We start from the raw sequence: 19,721 nt of genomic DNA, 5'->3' as shown, positions 1-19,721 counted from the left end.
GCTTATATGTGACAGACTGACTTGATTTGTAAACTTTCACTTAAAGCACAATAAAAATTATTTAAGAAAAAAAAAATGTCGACATTCAACCTTTTCAAGAAGTAACATATGATCAGGAACCAACGGTACTGAAGAAAGAAGTCCAAGCTGCCCTGAAGGCACTGGTGAAAAACAAGGCTCCAGGGATTGACAGAATATCAGTTGAGATATTTCAACAAATGGATGTAGCCCTGGAAGTGCTCACTTGTCTATGCCAAGAAATATCGAAGACTGCTTCCTGGCCAATCAGCTGGAAGAGATCTATATTCATGGCTATTCCAAGAAAGGTGATCCAACCAAATGCAGAAATTATCAAACAATATCATTAATACCACACACAAGGAAAATTTTGCTGAAGATCATTCGAAAGTGGCTGCAGCAGTATATCGGTAAGGAACTGCCAGAAATTCAGGCCAGATTCAGAAGAGGATGCTGAACCAGGGGTATCATTGCTGACATTAGATGGATCCTGGCCGAAAGCAGAGAATACCAGAGGATATTTACCTATGTTTTATTGACTATGCAAAGGCATTCGACTGTGTGGATCGTGACAAATTATGGATAACATTGCGAAGAATAGGAATTCCAGAACAAGTTAATCGTGCTCATGAGGAATCTGTACATAGATCAAGAGACAGTCGTTTGGACAGAACAAGGGGATACTGATTGGTTTAAAGTCAGGAAAGGTGTTTTTAAGGGCTGTATCCTTTCACCATACCTATTCAATCTGTATGCTGAGCAAACAATCCAAGAAGCTGGACTATATGAACAAGAACAGGGCATCAGGATTAGAGGAAGACTCATTAACAACCTGTGTTATGCAGATGGCACAAACTTGCTTGCTGAAAGTGAAGAGGATTTGAAGCACTTACTGATGAAGATCAAAGACCACAGCCTTCAGTATGTATTATACCTTAACATAAAGAAAACAAAAATCCTCACAACTGAACCAATAAGGAACATTATGATAAATGGAGAAAAGATTGAAGTTGTCAAGGATTTCATTTTACTTGGATCCACAATCGGTGCCCATGGAAGCAGCAGTCAAAAACTCAAAAGACACATTGCATTGGGCAAATCTGCTGCAAAGGACCTCTTCAGAGTGTTGAAAAGCAAAGATGTCACCTTGAAGACTTAGGTGCGCCTGATCCAAGCCATGGCATTTTTAATCGCATCGTATACATGTGAAAGCTGGACAATGAGTAAGGAAGACCAAAGAAGAATTGATGCCTTTGAATTGTGGTATTGGTGAAGAATATTGATATGCTATGGACTGCCAAAAGAACGAAAAAATCTGTCTTAGAAGAAGTACAACCAGAATGCTCCTTAGAAGCAAGGATGGCGAGACTTTGTCTTCAGTCCTTTGGACATGTTTTCAGAAGGTATCAGTCCCTAGAGAAGGACATCATGCTTGATAAAGTAGAGGGTCAATGAAAAGAGGAAGATCCTCAAAGAGATGGACTGACACAGTGGCTGCAACAATGGGCTCAAACAGAACAATTGTAAGGATGGCACAGGACTGGGCAGTGTTTCGTTCTGTTGTGCATAGGGTCTCTGAGTTGGAACCGACTCAACAGCACCTAACAACAACAACTACTACTTTACCAAGCGTGATGTCCTTCTCCAGGGACTGGTCCTTCCTGATAACATATCCAAAGTTTGTGAGATGTAGTCTTGCATTCCTCGCTTCCAAGGAGTACCCTGGCTGTACTTCTTCCAAGACAGGTTGTTTGTTCCTCTGGTAATCCACGGTATATTAAATATTCTTTGCCAACACCATGATTCAAAGGCATCAATTCTTCTTTGGTCTTCATTATTCATTGTCCAGCTTTCACCTGCATGTGAGGCCATTAAAAATATCATGACTTGAGTCAGGCGCACCACAGTCCTCAAAGTGACATCTTTGCTTTCTAACACTTTAAAGAGGTGCTTTGCAGCAGTTTTGCCCAATGCAGTGTATCATTTGATTTCTTGACTGTTGCTTCCATGGGCACCGATTGTGGATCCAAGTAAAATGAAATCCTTGACAACTTCAATCTTTTCTCCGTTTATCATGATGTTGCTTATTGGTCCAGTTGTGAGGATTTTTGTTTTCTTTATCTTGAGGTGTAATCCATTCTGAAGGCTGTAGTCTTTGATCTTCATCAGTAAATACTTCAAGTTCTCTTCACTTTCAGCAAGTAAGGTTGTATCATCTGCATATTGCAGGTTGTTAATGAGTCTTCCCCCAATCTTGATGACACATTCTTCTTCATATAGTCCAGCTTCTCTGACTATTTGCTCAGCATACAGACTGAATAAGTATGGTGAAAGGATATAACCCTGAAACACACTTTTCTTGATTTTAAACCATGCACTATCTCTGTGCTGTATTCAAACGACTGCTACTTGGTCTATGTATAGGTTCCTCACGAGCATAATTAAGTGTTCTTTTTTCTCTACTTTTTTCCTTCCTTCCTTCCTTCCATTATTTCTTTCTTTCTTTCTTGCCATAACTTATTTATTATTTTTATTATTTAGGAATTCGCACTCATATTTTACTATATGTGTCAAGCATTTTAAGCTTTATAAGTATACAAAATGAAATAGAATTTGTATAAATTTTCTTTTGTAAGTTTTTTTTTTGCTTTTAAAGAATCTCTATATTCAAATTTTTTTTTTATATATTCAAACCATTTAACCCATGCCTGTATAATTCCCCCAATGAAATTATATGTCTATCTGACAAACACCTTTCCAGACAGAAACGAGGACCCAATTTTCTTTAATGTCCAAAAGGACCAGGTTATTTTACAATACTTTCAAGGCCTGCTTTACCCCAAATTAAAAATAAATGGATATATTCAAGTCGAGATAGTAATGTGAATTATTTATACTACACTAATGGGGATGGATGGCTCCAAAGTTGTATTCCTCTTCATTTCTCTCATTTTTGCTACTAAGTTACTACAACCTAATGACTAAATCTGAGGATCTTCTGAAAGGTTATTCTTTCTAGATTTACAGTAGTTACTGTGCTTGTAGTAGCATTTCTATCTCACCAAAAATATCTTTTAGAGAATGTTAAAGATATTAATAATGAAATTAAGAAGGACAATTCTACCTTTCATCTACTGAGCTATATGGTATTGTCCATTCCATATACTTTCAACTTCTTTCATTAGATTAGATTTGGACCAAATGTAGATTGCAGAGGCATGTGAATAGTACATCCAGATAATCTGCCCAGTGACACCACCATTAATGATAAGATAGACAATCATTATTGTCTTCGTTATCAAGTGCTGCTGTAACACAAATACCACAAATGGGTAGCTTTCCAAAACTGCTTCCACATTTTAGGTATCTGTTAGAGCAGCACCCCCACTTCTCAGTACCAAATTCTGTCTTGGTTATCTAGTACTGCTTTAACAGAAATACCACAGGTGGGTGGCTTTAACAAACAGAAATTTATTTTCTCATAATTTAGAAGGCTAGAAGTTTGAATTTAGGGCGCTGGCTCCAGGGGAAGGCTTTCTCTGTCCATCCGCTTTGGAGGAAGGTCCTTGTCTTCTTCCAACATCTGTGGGCCTGGTGTTCCTTAGAGATCTCCATTTGTCTAGGCACCAATCTTCCCCTGGGTCTAGGAGGTTCTCAGTGCAAAGGATGTACTCCACTCCCAGCTCTTCTTTCATGGTTGTAGTGAGGTCCCTCCCTCTCTGCTCACTTCCCCTTTTATATCTTGTAAGATAAACATTGTGACTCAGGCAAGGGTGGTGGCTTAATTGTGGGTGGGACTTGAGTAAGGGTGTGACTCAAGTCAGAATCTCTTATAAGGCAGTGACTCAAGATACACCTCACACCAATCTTGCCTCATTAACAAATACCCGTAACCCATTGCCTTCGAGTCGATTCTGACTTATAGCAACCATTAAGAAATAGAGATCAGGATTTACAACACTTCACTAAATGGAGGATAATTAAATCAGATCACAGAATGCAGGACAATTGTACAATACTGGGAATCGTGGCCTAGCCAAGTTGATACATATTTTGGGGTAACACAATTCAATCTATGACATTTACCAACACCTTATTTAAATTATTTGAATCTCAGGTCAGTCATTAATATATCACAAGGTTACCTTTTTATTGATGAACTTTGGGACTAGTCCTGAAGATTCAAGATCATGCTTGTCTCCAGTTCTTTTGTCAACATAAATTGGTTTGGGCTTTTTAGCCACTCCCATAATGACATCAGCTGCGTTTGTATTTATAAAATTTTTTCCACTTTGTATTCCCATGACAGGATGTTCACTCCTCTGTGGCACAGGTGGCTTTCTGGGCTCATTCCATTCAAACTTTTTTTCTGTTAAGCATAACATTTCATTGATACTACTAAAATTATAAATCTGCTACTCAGTACTATTTACGATATTTAGATATAGTATCATAATCTATTTGAGTTTTACTACTATATTCAAATGTTTTAGGTAAATAGCCAGTAATCATATATGAAAAAAATTTAAGTGTAACATAATATGTTGAAAGACAATACAGATGAAGAATATTAAAATCCAAAGTAGAAGGATGAGCATCCCAAGTCACACGCTAGAAACACATTTTTAATGGTTTTATGAAAGCATTACAAAGATTTCACCAACCAATGTTCAGCTTTCCTATTTAAGTAAGTTTAGAGAAAGTAGAAGTAGAGGATGTGGTATGAAAATAAAGAGTGGAGAGTGATAAAGTGCCCACCAAATAGACTTTGTTTTTGATGGTGCAAGCATCTTAAATTACATCTTGGACTGTCCAAAGAAGTCCCACCCCCAGGACCACATCCTTTACCATCTTTATTCCCTAGCCATGCGACTTTATTTGCAAACAACAATTATAGGAATCATCCTAAACCCCACAATTTCTGACGAACAGGCACGATTTCTCTGAATCTAAACCTTGTCTGGTCTTTTTTTCCCCAAGAGATAAAAAATACAAGTTACTACCAGTTGGAGAAAGAACTACCAGGCCGACTTTTGGCTCAAGTATGGACTTTCGCTCTCCCAGATCTCAATTTGTTGTTCTTAGGTGCCGTTGAATCAATTTCCAACTCACAGAGACCCCATGTGACACAGTTTTCTAGGCTATAATCTTTATGAGGGCAGACTGCCAGATCTTTCTCCTGCAGAGCCTCTGGCTGGGTTTGAACTGCCAAGCTCTTCTTTAGAAGCATAGCACTTAACCACTGCGCCACTAGGGCACCTAAATTAGGGCTATAAATAAGCTAGATGTAAAGTAGGAGACTTCATGAATGAGTGCAGACTGAGACCATTTCCTGAGTGTGTGCCCTGTGTAGTAAGTAGCAAAGGGCCCCACGCTTAGAAGGGCCCCATACTTGGTTTAATCTTCTGCTTTTGCTGTCTTGAAATGCTTGATAATTTTTGATCAAGGAGCTTCCAATTTTCAGTTTGCACTGGGCCTTACAAATTATGTAGTTAATGCTTATGTGTGGAGGGTATGAATATCAGAAAAGGCTATCAGGAAAATGAAGAGTGGATGAAATGGGATCTGTTACAGGTATTCATGGAAGTAGCTTCCCCCCATCCTAGCTAAGGCTTTCCTGGTGTCTTAAGGTAATAATGAGTACAAGTAGATGAGTCTGTCTTTTTTTAAAAAAAAGTTGACTTTTTTGTGTCTGCTGGTACCAAGGAAATAGTACAACATCTCAAGCCCAGCTAGGGAGTACATTTTGACAAAAGTGAAACTACTTCTCCCTATGGCAACACTTCATGCCTCACAATCCTCTCTCATAACTTATATCCCATGACAAAGGGTGAGGGTGTTATCAAGAGAGATCAGAGAAGCAAGTTGAAAAACACTTTCTCCTGTTGTTGTTAGGTATCATTGAGTCAGTTCCAACTCGTAGCAACCCTATGTACAACAGAACGAAACACTGCCCGGTCCTGCACCATCCTCACAACCATTGCTATGCTTGAGCTCATCAGTGTAGCCACTGTGTCAATTCACCTCGTTGAGAGTCCTCCTCTTTTCCATTGACCCTCTACTTTACCAAGTATCTTAGGCTGGGTTCTCTAGAGAAGCAAAACCACTGAAACATACATAGGGATTTATATCAAGGAAATGGCTTATGTGGTTGTAGAGGCTGGAAAGTCCCAAGTCCGTGGGACAGGCTAGAGGCTTCTCCTGGCTCACGCAGCTGCAGGGGCTGGTGAACCCAAGATCAGCAGGTCAGACATCAGGCCCGTGGCTCACAGACTGACAAGTTCTGATATCGTAAGGTAAGCTGCTACCTCAAGTCCCAAGAGCTGGAAGTCAGATGAATAGGAACCAGTTGCAAGATCCAGAGCTAGCAAAAGCCAACAAGCTTCACCAGAAAGTCCACCTATATTGGATGCAGGCCACACCCCCAAGGAAAGTCCCTTTCAACTAACTGGCTGCTCATAACAGATATCCATGGAGGTGATTATATTACATCAGATCTCATTATGGAGATGAATACCTGTAACAGATCCTATTTCATCCACTCTTCATTTTCCTGATAGCCTTTTCTGATATTCATACTCTCTATGCACAAGCATCAACTACATAATTTGTAAGACCCAGTGCAAACTGAAAATTGGAAGCGTCTTGATCAAAAATTATCAGACTACATCATAACTGCCAAACCACTGAAAATCATGGCCCAGCCAAGTTCACACACAACCTTAACCAACACAACCAGGCATGATGTCCTTCTCCAGGGATTGGTCCCTCCTGATAACATGCTCAAAGTTGTTGTTAGGTAATGCTGAGCTGGTTTCAACTCATAGCAGCCCCATGTACAACAGAACAAAACATTGCCTGGTCCTGTGCCATCCTCACAATTCTTATTATGCTTGAGCCCACTGTTGCAGCCACTGTGGCAATCCATATTATTGAGGGTCTTCCTCTTTTTTGTTGACCCTTTACTTTACCAAGCATGATGTTCTTCTCCAGGGACTGGTTCCTCCTGATAACACGTCCAAAGTACATGAGATGAAGTCTCTCCATCCTTGTTTCTAAGGAGCATTCTGGCTGTATTCTTCCGAAACAGATCTGTTCATTCTTTTGGCAATCCATGGTATAGTCAATATTCTTCACCAACACCATAATTCAAAGGTGTCAATTCTTCTTCAGTCTTCCTTATTTATTGTCCAGCTTTCACATGCATATGAGGTGACTAAAAAGACCATGGTTTGGATCAGGCACATCTTAGCCCTCAAGGTGACATCTTTGCTTTTAACACTTTAAAGAGATATTTTGCAGCAGATTTGCCCAGGGCAATGTATCACTTGACTTCTTGGCTGTTGCTTCCATGGGTGTTGATTGTGGATCCAAGTAAAATGAAATCCTTGACAACTTTAATCTTCTCTCCACTTATAATGATGTTGCTTATTGGTCCAATTGTGAGGATTTTTGTCTTCTTTATGTTGAGGTGTAATCCATACCTAAGGCTGTGGTCTTTGACCTCCATCAGTAAGTGCTTCAAGTCTTCTTCACTTTCAGCAAACAAGGTTGTGTCATCTGCATATCACAGGTTGTTAATGAGTCTTCCCTCAATCTTGATGCCACATTCTTCTTCATATAGTCTTGCTTCCTGGATTATTTATTCAGCATACAGACTGAATAAGTATGGTGAAAGGATACAACCCCGATGCACACCTTTCCTGATTTTAAATAAAATTCTGCTTAATATGAGGCAAAGTAGCTATCATCTGTGCATACTTAATATAATTTTAGTTTAGTGACTTGTTAATATTACTATTAAAACTAATGATAAAACTTACTGGGTGGTAGAGTTTTTTCCTTTGAATGTTTCTTTAGGAAATTTTTTGGAGAAGGTACTTCAACTTTTGCTGGTCCCATAGTTTTCATTGCATTTTTAGCTTTTTGAACATCTTCTTTCACAGTTGTCTTAAAAACTGATGTGTACCTAAAAAAAAAAAAAAAGAAAAGAAAAGTGTAGCAATTAACTTCTAGCACAAATTATTAAGTTTAACAAAGTGTATAATTATCTGAGCCCTGACCATCAGCTCAGGCAAGCTAGATGGAAGCTTTGCCCTGAGAGTTACCAGGGTAAAAATAGTATTTTCTTATTATCCTTTGAAATTTTGTAGTATCGGTAGTGATGTCATCTCCCTCATTCCTGATATTGGTAATTTCTATCCTCTCTTGTTTTTGCATGGAAACCCTGGTGGCCTAGTGGCTAAGTGCTACAGCTGCTAACCCAAGAGCCGGCAGTTCGATTCTGCCAGGTGCTCCTTGGAAACTCTATGGGGCAGTTCTACTCTGTCCTATAGGGTCGCTATGAGTCGGAATCGACTCGACAACACTGGGTTTGTTTTTTTCTTGGTGTTCTTGTTTTGCTAATCAGTCTGGCTAAGAGTTTATTAATTTTACTGATCTTCTCAAAGAACCAGATTTTCATTGTTTTTCTCTGTATGTTTTTTATTTCTTTTATTTCTGCTCTGATGTTTACTATTTCTTCTCCTAACTTTGGGTTTAATTTGCTTTTCCATTCCTTAAGATGCAAGCTTAGATATTTGATTTTAAACTTTATACTTTTCTGATATACATGTTTAAAGTTAAAAAATTTCCCTCTAAGCTCTGCTTTAGCTGCTTCTCACAGATTTGCATATGCCGTGCTTATAATTCAGTTCAAAGTACCTTTTTAATTCCCTTATATCTTGACTTAGAAGTCTGTTTAGACACATACTGTTTAGTTTCCAAATACCAAAACCAAACCCAGTGCCGTCGAGTCGATTCCGACTCATAGTGACCCTATAGGGCAGAGCAGAACTGCCCCATAGAGTTTCCAAGGAGCGCCTGGCGGGTTTGAACTGCTGACCCTTTGGTTAGCAGCCATAGCACTTAACCATTACACCACCAGGGTTTCCAGTTTCCAAATACTTAAGGATTTTCCAGGTATCTTTGTAACTGATTCTAATTTATTTCCACAGTGGTTAGAGAATAGACTTTGCATGATTTCAATTCTTTTAAATTTTGTTTCTTGTCGTATGGCACAAAGCTTAGTCTATCCTGGTAAATGTTCTGTATACATTTGAAAAGAAAATGTATTCTGTATTGTTGGCTGGAGTGTTCTATAAATGACAATTAGGTCAAATTTGTTGATAGTGCTTTTCAAGTGTTCTATATCTTTACTGATTTTTTGTCTACTTGTTCCATTAACTATTGAAAGCCCCATGAAAAGGGATGTTAAAATTTCTGACTGTAATTGTGTACTTCATTATTTCTTCTTTTAGTTTGTTTTCTGCTTCATATATTTTGCTGTTTTGTTTGTAAGTGAATACCACTTAGGATTCTTACATCTTCTTGAAAAACTGACCCCTTTATCATTATACAGTAACAATCTTAACCCTTTTAATATTCCGTACTTTAAAATCTACTCTGTCTGATATTAGTACAGCCACTTCACCATTCCTTTGTGCGGTTCCATAGTATATCTTTTTCCAATCTTAGACTTTTTAGTTATCTGTGTATTTATTTTAAAAGGTTTTCCTATAGACAGGATAGAATGTTTAACCAATCTAACAAGCTCTCAATCTCTTTTATTTGGTGTGTTTAGACCATTCACAGTTAATGTGACTTTTTTACGCTCGTGATTAAATTTAACATCTTGCTAGTGTTTTCTACATATTCCATTGTTCATCTTTTCCTCTTTTTATCTTTCCTTGCTTTTCTTGTGTTGTTTCATTTTTATTGGAGCTCTAGAGTTTACAGTACATGTTTAACTTATCAAAGTCTATATTCAAGTAATAATATTATACCCCTTCACATGTGGTAGGAGCCCTGGTGGCCCACTAGTTAAGAGCTTGGCTGCTAACCAAGAGGTCAGCAGTTCAAATCCACCAGCTGCTCCTTGGAAACCCTATGGGGCAGTTCTACTCTGTCCTCTGGGGTTGCTATGAGTTGGAATTGACTTGGTGGCAATAGGTTTGGTTTGGTTTTCACATATGGTATAAGAACCTTACAAAAGAATACTTTCATCTACCCCCTCCACCTTTGTCCTACTGTTGTAATGTTTTACATATACATGTGTTATAAAACCCACAATTTGTTGTTATTAATTTCCCCTTAAATAGCCAATTATATTTTAAAGAGATTTGAAAAGAAAAAAAAACTTAATGTTTACCCACATATTTACCATTTCCAATGCTCTTCAATGAATTGTATAAATCCAAATTTCCCACTGGTACTATTTTCCTTCTGCATAAAGGGCTTTCTTTAACTTCTGGTTTGCAATGTTTCTGAATACAAATTTGATGTCCTTCTTTCTTCCTCTGTAATGTTTCTTTTCTCTCTGGCTGATTTTAAGAATTTTTTCTTTATTATTGGTTTTAAGAAATTTCATTACAATGTCCCTTTGTATGGTTTTAATTTTTTTTTTTGCTTGGGGTTCATTGTATTCTTGGATTTAGAGATTCCATCAAACGTGACACATTTTTGGTTATTTCTATTTCCTCATCTCTCTCCTCTCCTTCTGGGATTCTAATTACACTTATGTTAGGTGTTTGATATTGTCTCACAGCTAACTAATTCCCTGTTTTTCCTTTCGTCTTTTTCCTCTATGTGTTATTTTATTTTGTTCTATTGCTGTCTTTAAATTTACCTATATTTTCTTCTTCAGTGTCTTAGCTTCTGTTAATCCCATCCAGTATAGTATTTTCATTTAAGACATGGTATTTTTTTTTTTTTTTTTTGTCTAGAAGTTAAATTTGGGTATATCTTTTCCTCTTCTACTTTTCTCAGTATCTTACTGCTCATGTTTCCTTTGCCTTTTTGACCACATAGAAAATATTTAAAACAGCTATTTTAACATTCTTGTCTACTAATTCTCCCATTGATGTAATTTCTGAGTTTGTTTGTATTGCCGAATTTTCTCTTGGTTATGTATTGTATTTTCTTGCTTCTTTGAATGCCTGGTAATTTTTGATTAGATGTCAAACATTGTGAATTTTTCCTTGTTTTGCTAAATTTTCTTATGTTTTCTATTTTTTTCCCTTTAAATATTTCTTTAGCTTTTCTAGAATGCAGTTGTGATAATTGGAAACAGTGTAATTACTTCAACACTTGCTTTTTAAGTTTTAGGGCATGTCAAAAACAGTCTTTAGTCTAGTTCTAATTTTGCACCACTAGTGAAGCAATATGTTTCTGCGCGCACTACTCAATGTCCTGTATGTTAGGAAACATTTCTGCATTGGCTGGTGGAAGCAAAAACTATACCTGACTCTGCTGCTTTCTGGCGATTATTCCCCTCGCCTTGGTAGTTTCATCACAGATATGATGATCATTACTTAACCAAAGACGTGAGGGGAATTCTGAAGATCTCTAGAGCTGTCTATGCAATTCTCTCCTCTCCAGTACTCTGCACTGTGAATTGGAGTGGCTTTGGTCTCCCCAAACTCTGAACTCTATCTCCTTTACTCAGGGAGACTGCTGGGTTTTGTTTGGATTCTCCTTCTCTTGGCTTTGGCATGGGAATTTCTCTTCAGGGAGTACACTGGGGCATTTGTAGGGCTAACATCATTTGTTTACCTTCCCATATGATGACTGCCCTTTGCTGCCTATTGTCCAGTGTTTGAAAACCATTGTTTCCTATATTTTTTTCTGGTGTTTTATTGTTCGAAGAGAGAGGGTAATCATCACTGGTTGGAAGCAGAAGTTCAGCTATACTACTTTTAACAACTTGTATTCTCTTAGGTGGATAAATTTGCTTGAAGAAATGCTGTTTTTTGCTTTTAGTGCCCTTTCCTCAATGAACTCAATGGGAATCAATTATTGTCCAAACTGAATGAGCTCGTTAAATATCTTTAGGAAACAGCATCAAGCCAAACTTGTGCATTAAAATTCCCATTGAAGTTGGGGTTGGTAGATATGGTCTCTTGATTAATAATTTGCTCAGGGATAAAACAGGGGTATGTGTACTCCCACCTCTTTTTTAATTTGCAATCTTGTGATTCAATATATCTTTTTTTTTTTTGGTGAGCTGAATGCTTACCCATCTGTTATAGAAAACAAGATAAACATTCCATTCTATATAAATGATAATTATTTTTCCAGATTAATTAAAAAAATAAATTAATAAAAATCTTGGTTCCCTCCATCTCCCTACTCAACTTCCCAGAATAAATTTTGCTTTATATACTTCTATTTACTTATGAATTGGAACTTTATTTTAAAAACTTAATATACTGTGACATCTTTATTAGTACATGTAAAGCTGACTCTTTCTTTTCAATAGCTGCATTTTATTCTATTTTCTAGATGGTGTGGTTCCATTATAAAGATTCAGAAGATGACATTATTAGACAACTGGCCCTACTTTCTATTTACTATTAGGTGTGGGATAGAGATCAACGGTTTTAAAAGTACAGCTGCCATCTTCAATAAGCACACTATAACTTTTACTTAGTTTATTGTCAATAACCACCTTATAGTAAGTCACATCACTAAGTCCCTACAGATATATTTTTAAAAGAGTTTATCTTAAAGGGTATGCAAAGAAATGATACCAGCCCAAAGTTGGGACAGTTTATGAGTGCTTGATTGCATTTTTTATTTTTTTAACCCTTAGTGGGTGAGATGGGCATCTGGTTAATAACATTTTTTTTTTTTAATTTCAGGTCAAAATTATTGTGGCATTTCTTTAGTGTATGGAATTTTGAGGCCTGGACTGTGTTAGAAAGACCCCAAATTATTGCTTGAGGAGAATTTTGACATACACATAGATACCCCTTTAAGCACACCTACAGGCAGAGAAGTGAGAATCTTCAATTCAATCTCATGACTACATCATCTAATCAATGATCCAAAATGGATGTCAATTTTACTCCTAGCTTAGCTGGTTGCTAAAGCCATATTCTGCACTTCAGAGACAACACAGGTATGTGTCACTGAGTATAATTTCAGTCTTAATGCTGCTTGATACCTATTCACAAGCTGTTGAGAGAAATAATAAATACAATGGATTGTCAAAAGGGTATGTAGTTAATATATTCAACTAAATCTATGCTGTGCAATACAGTAGCTACCAGCCACAGGTGGCTATTAAGCAATTGAAATGTGGCTAGTACCACATGCTTAAGTTATAATATCGGAGATATGCCAGGTTAAATAAAATACATTATTAAAATTAATTTTACCTGTTTTATTTCTACTTTTTCAAAGTTAATGCTAGATAATTTTTAATTATGTATGTGCCTTACATTGTATTTCTACTGGACAGTGCTGACCTAGATATTGGAAAAATTTATCCTTGAATTAATAAACAATCAGATAGCTGCATACCCAGCGCCTCCAAAACTGTATTCATTGTTATGTTTTGATGCCTCCAAAACTGCATTTATTCAGTTAGATTTTAGCATTAGGTCATTGGTCTATAATGAGGTATCTATGAATCTTTGTGTATTTACTGTAAGAGTGCCGCTAAAAATCTGTATTCATTACATTACACACATTGTCTCCACTCTCTGTGAGCCATGGAGGAAATGATTCTCTGGTTCCATACTAAGAATACTTGTGCTTCTCCTCGACTACTGCTTTGCTCTTACGGACAATGTGACTTTGAGTGTGAGTGATCTTTAAAGGACCACGTGAAGAGCCTTCCTTCCTCTGTGGGTTGGCTGCTTTATAATTAACTCTGGGTCAAATCTGTATCAGACATCAAGCAAACATAGGAATTTAAAGCATCATCTGGTGTATAACCTCATTTGTGGCATTATTTTTCTACAATTATTTTCAATTTGTTTTGATATCTTAATTAAAAATCTTATTGTTATAAAAAGATAGTGTAAAAATAAATACTAGTAATATCTGATACATGATAACTTATCTGATGACTAAAAAATTATACATTGAAGCAAAAAGTGCTCACTAGGTTTGTTTTGCATTATTTACTCAGGCTAAAAGGCAGTGTGCAAACTGGTTGAAGTTATTCCCCTTCCTAGCTGCCTCAAATTTCTGGGCCTGAGTTTCATCTACAAAATTGGAATAATACTACCCCCTGCACAGGGTTGTTGTGAAAATGAAATAAAATAAAATAATGACTGTAAAAAAACAGAACAGTACCTGGTACTCTGTAAACACTAACACACTGAACATATTAGTAGTAGTCTTTGTTGTCATCGTGGTAGTATTCTGGTTGTTATTATCATTAAATAGCCATTGTGATTAAATTTTAAAACTGTTTAGCCCTATACTTTACTTGACTTTACCTGTGTCCCAGCAGACACAGTCTTATTGTCCAAGAATTTGAGTGATGGTGTATAAATGGTTATTAGGAGACAGACATAGACTGACATACTTTCATGACCTATGAAAAACAGGTTTTTATAATACAATATATTGTACATCATGCTTAAGGTGTTGAACCTTGTTCTGTAGTGGAATAACCTTCCAAAAACCTCTAACATTCACAAAAGTTCACATGTTTCTACAAATTTCTCTGGCAACTAATTTTATGGAATATTGCTGGTATATTTTCTTCTCGCAACACTTTCAGGAATATATATGAAGTGTCAGAGGGGGCTGCTAATACATTTGACCACAATGTTATAGCTATAGAAATATAAACGTGAGACAATAACCCACAATGAACAAACATTAAACAAGTAAATGCACATGGAAGCTGAAATTCTCCCTGTTTACAAAAATCTTGTTTGTGGATGTCCTTTCCCTCTTATCCACGTGTGTGAAGGGGAAAAGTGCCTTGTGGAATTTTTCCTTCCAAGTCCCAGTTTCCCAGGCCTTCAATTCATCTACATTTTTCATGTGATTCTATTGTAGCACATCTGTTGTTGCTTGCTCTTCCTGGTGATTTTCAAATTTCTATATGAACTATGAAGTCTATGAGGTCTTGGTCAAAATTTTGATATATATATTCAAGAAGATATAAGCAAGAGAAGACCACTTAGGTAAAAATGATGTGAGAGATGAAGATAAGTGTTATGCCTGTGGAAGGCTGCACAGACAGCCTAGCAGGTGAAAAATATGAATAACGGTTTCTAACACTAATTATAAAACTCTCTCTGAGACTATATATTGCAACAATTGAAATTTTAGCATAACATTTCATTATGCAAATAACAAACACTTTGGAATATTCTCGACTTTCTTTAAATATTGGAAACCCTGCTGGCGTAGTAGTTAAGAACTACGGCTGCTAACCAAAAGGTCGGCTGTTCAAATTCACCAGGTGCTCCTTGGAAGCTCTATGAGGCAGTTCTACCCTGTCCTAAAGGGTCATTATGAGTCGGAATCAACTCAATGGCAACGGGTTTTCTTTAAATATAAGTTAGGAGAAAGTGATCATGCCTTCTTAAGAGTTCACAATAGCCAAGGAAGGAATTACTCAACTAAATCAGATACATAACCAGGCTTTAAACAGGAGATGTTACAAATATTTCAGAAAATACAGGTATAACTGTATGGAAGCTGAATTAATGGAAGATAGTCCAAGTAGAATGGAAAAGTCCAGAAATGAAATTATAATTGCATTAAATCAAATGAAAATCAGAAACGGTGCTTAGGGCATTAAATATTTCCATTTGCAAAAAGTGTGCATCCTGAAATTCTACACTGGTGAGCCTGATGCCCATTCCTGAAAGAGCTGTAGAGAGAATTTCAGTAGGTTCATAGAGAAGCAATGTTTGCATTAACCAGTTCGGAGTTCCAGGGTATGGCAAATGAACATCACTTTTTAAAAATAAGATTATTACACTCACTGATTAGGGAAATATCTTAGGGAAATAATAATATGCATCTTGATGCTAGCAAAGCCTGAAAAGATAGAGAAATATGAACTGTATGATGGTACAACTGATAGATCCATTTGGGTGGCTGACTGAACACTCACAAAAAAATTTTGCTGTCAGTCTACAGGGAAGTATTCTAGTAGCCTACTGAAGTACAAAGTATTTGCCCTGCTCAATGACAGATGGAGATGTAAAAGACATACTTATCAGATTTGTAAATGACACAAAGCTGGTTAACAGAATGTGTGAAATATTCATAATTTGAAACTATTTCCATAGATTAATGATGAACTCAGATTGAAAAGAATCAGCTACAAAATTATAGCATGGGTAAGCCAAATATAGTCATAATTTATGTGGAAATTTCAATGTGAGCCAATGGTAGGACGTGACTGTCAAAATGCTAACGGAAATGTCGACTGCATAAATAAAAGTATCGTGTATCAAGGAAAGGAGGTAATGTTCCAAGGACTGTTCAGACCATACAGGAATATTGCTTTAATCAAACAAGCAAGAGAATAATTGGTGATATTAAGTAATTGGAGCCATCCATAGAAGGGTGACAAATTTGATGAATGTATTAGAAACCATTTTCTGCATAATGAATAACTAAAATTGTGAATACTGAATCATGATTTCCCATAGACTTTAACCTTTTCAGATCTAAGTCCCAGCTCATAATTCAACTGTTAGAAAGTGCCAGTCCCCTCACTTCAGTCACACATACCATCAGTCACATATACTATATATTCAGTCACATATACCATCTTCTAAGTTCTCATAGCATTTAGTACCTGCATCTCTCATTAGGGTTCTCAATAACATATTGCTTTGTTGTTAATCAACATTTTAATGTTTATATTTCAATTCCCCAAGTAGACAATATAACCTCTGAAGTGTGAGATCATACTGTAATCAGTTGTTCATTTCCCGAAGGAATCCATCTCTTTGTGGAAATTGGAAAATCATCTTGGCAGTACTGCAAAAGAAAGCTGCTGTGGTATTTCTTGGAGCTGGGTTTATAATTCAGTAATGCAAATGGGCTTCTTTGTAGCTTAATACACTTATTTTTTGTTATGTTTAATTCTTACTATTAGTAAAGAGATCGCGTCAGGATAAGTTCACGTTGGTGTGTTGAGAAAGAGCTGGTTAAATGTTTTATTGTGCTCTGTTTTTATAAATTAATGATTTGCATGTATCCCATACTATCAAATTAAAAGCTTCTGTCGTTGTTGAGGAAGTCCTAGTGGTGTACTGGTTAACTGCTATAGCTGCTAACCGAAAGGGCAGCAGTTTGAATCCACCAGGCGCTCCTTGGAAACTCTATGGGGGCAGGTCTACTCTGTCCTATAGGATCACTATGAGTCGGAATCAGCTTGATGGCAACAGGTTTCGTTTTTGGTTTCAGTGGTTGTTGATGGCATTGTGGGTTGACTTCACTCTAACAAAAAGGGTTCTTTTGGCATCACTTTGGGATGTCTTCTATCTCTTTGCTTGCAAGTCCTTTTCCCTTCACAGTAAAACCAAGAAGTTCGTGCTGCCCAACAATCCCTAAGAACTGATACACTTGGGCAATATTATACACACAAGAGGAGCTCAGGTAATGCTTGTCAAATGAATAAAGACTGTTCCTACTACATTTTTTGAAAAAAATCAACTAGATGCAGTATAACTATAACTATATAGATGCAGTGTAACTACAGTTGAACAGAATAACTAATAAAATATCTGAATATTCATATTCAATACTCTATAGAAAATACAATTTACCAAAGGATCACAGACAGGAGGCGTTTTACCTTGTATGTTATATAGTAATTACTGACCAAAAGTCCATTCAACAATATTTAATTCAAATACTTACAAACCCTCCAACTGTATCATAACTACTTTCCTCTCTCCAATCTCTATTAGAGATCATAAAGCTAACAGAAATACAATATAGGTACTGCACTGATTAAAATCAGATATTCATTTAGGCATAAAGTTGAAGGAGTTGCCTACTTGTTGAAGGTGTTATTATGTAATTGCTAGTAAATATAACTGACTATTAGATTTGAAAGGAACCCTACAGATTACCTAGGGCATTTAGCTTGTTTTACAGATCAGAAAACTGAGGCTCAGAAACAAATGAAAATTTGTTCAAGATCTCAAAACCATTTAGTTGCAGAACCTATTTATTATTATTATTATTTTAGTTCACTGCTTTTTCAATGTGGTTTTGACTTGCATAAGGAAAAGGAGAAAGCTAAATGGCAGCAAACATTTCAGGTCCTAGCAGGAATAAGATTTTCATTACTTCTTTTATTCTCACAGATTTAAAAAGGTTCTAAGAAGTTTCTACAAAGGAGAGTAACTGGAGCGCTTACTTTGTGGTTATCTTTTTGAGATTTGCAGAATTTAAGAGTCAGGATCAACTTGAAGGTAACCGGTAGCACCTATGTAAAAGGAGCCCTGGTGATGCAATGGCTAATCACTAGGCAGCTAACTGAGAGGTAGGTGGTTTGAACCCACCAGCAGCTCTGTGGGAGAAAAAGACCTGGCAATTTGTTCCTTGGGAAACCCTATAGGGCAGCTCTACTCTGACACATAGGGTCGCTACGAGTCGGAGTTGATTTGATGGCACACAATAACAGAAGTACCTGCACAGAAGTCCCTGGGTGGCACAAATGGTAAGCACTCAGCTACTAACCAATAGATTGGAGGTTCAAGTCCAACCAGATGCATCTTAGTAGAAAGGCCTGGTGATCTGCTTCTGAAAAATCAGCTATTGAAAACCCTATGGAGCACAGTTCTACCCTGACACACATGGAATCATCACCCAACTATTAAATCTGAAAAAGATCTTAATGATCATCTAGTCCATCTGCTTTGTGTTACCAATCAAATGATTAAGGCTCCGAAACAAATGGGAATTTACATTTGAAAATAATCTCAGGAAAAAAATAAGTACTATCCCTTTAGAGATGGAGTAGCAGTGCGGTTAGAAATAACACTGAGGCCTGAAACTAAACATCGAGAATCCAGTGGAGGGTGATAAAATTGTGATTTGTTCAACAGCAACATGAAATTTCACAATATGTTGTCTGCCACAACATGTACGGACACTTAGACAAATCACAAAACAATTATATACTGTATTAACAGGAGGCTGTTTTACATAATAAAATGGCCATCTCTGAGTGCTCAACCGCCCTCTGTGTAAACTGTCAGATGCTCAATACATTAGATCTTGCTGTCTCTTCGCTAAGAAGTTATCACCCAAGGCTACTTTACTGAGACAACAATATATTTTATTTCTTTTTAAAACTCACATATGTATGCTTACTTAATCCTGAAAAAATGTATGCTTACTTAATCCTGAAGCAGAATAATTATTCCCAACTATTGGTTGGAGTGATAATCTCTGCTTACCCACATACCTAGGAGGCTGGGGAGGCTCCTTCGCGTCACTGGGTATGAGGTTATAAACGCTCTCAGAAGAGCACGTTGGATCCATGGCCACCGAATGATCCCTTAAAAACTACTATGAACTTTTTTTTTCACTGTATCTCCGTCCGTTCCTTCACGCCTTCCCTTTCATTTACTACTCCCTTCCCTTCTTAAGAAACCAGGGCTTCTCTCTTTCACACAATTCCCCTTTGACCTCCTCTTAATTACCCTCTCTTGCGAAGAAAATGCCCTTTCTATTCCTCTTGGAGTTTCTTAGCGTTATTGACGATGCGGTTGCTGTGGAAACCGTTACTAGGCGACGGGGAAGTGAAAGGCTAGGTTTCCTTTCTTCCCTCTTTCTGCAGTGCCTTTTTCTACCTGAGAAGTTCAACGTGGAAGCCACTGTTTATATGTGCCTTTGTGGGTAGCGGGCTGGAGAACGGCGTCCCTTTAGTAATTTTA

General features: G+C 37.0%; 1 protein-coding gene across 1 annotated transcript in view; it reads right to left on the bottom strand.

Annotated features, from left to right (window-relative positions):
• The window catches only part of ENKUR (enkurin, TRPC channel interacting protein), a 39,289-nt gene extending 19,573 nt beyond the window's left edge, over positions 1-19,716 (bottom strand). The window contains exons 1-3 of the mRNA XM_049881814.1: positions 19,250-19,716; positions 7,842-7,987; positions 4,164-4,387 (exon numbers count right to left, since the gene is read on the bottom strand). Coding sequence (XP_049737771.1) covers positions 4,164-4,387; positions 7,842-7,987; positions 19,250-19,326 — 447 coding nt within the window. The 5' untranslated portion in view covers positions 19,327-19,716. The remainder of the gene's footprint in view (positions 1-4,163; positions 4,388-7,841; positions 7,988-19,249) is intronic.
• Between the last annotated feature and the right edge of the window lie 5 nt (positions 19,717-19,721).

This window comes from Elephas maximus, chromosome 4 (assembly GCF_024166365.1).
Source record: "Elephas maximus indicus isolate mEleMax1 chromosome 4, mEleMax1 primary haplotype, whole genome shotgun sequence".
Lineage (NCBI taxonomy): Eukaryota > Metazoa > Chordata > Mammalia > Proboscidea > Elephantidae > Elephas > Elephas maximus.
The sequence above is the reverse complement of the archived record's forward strand: the minus strand, read 5'-3'. Positions and strand labels throughout refer to the sequence as shown.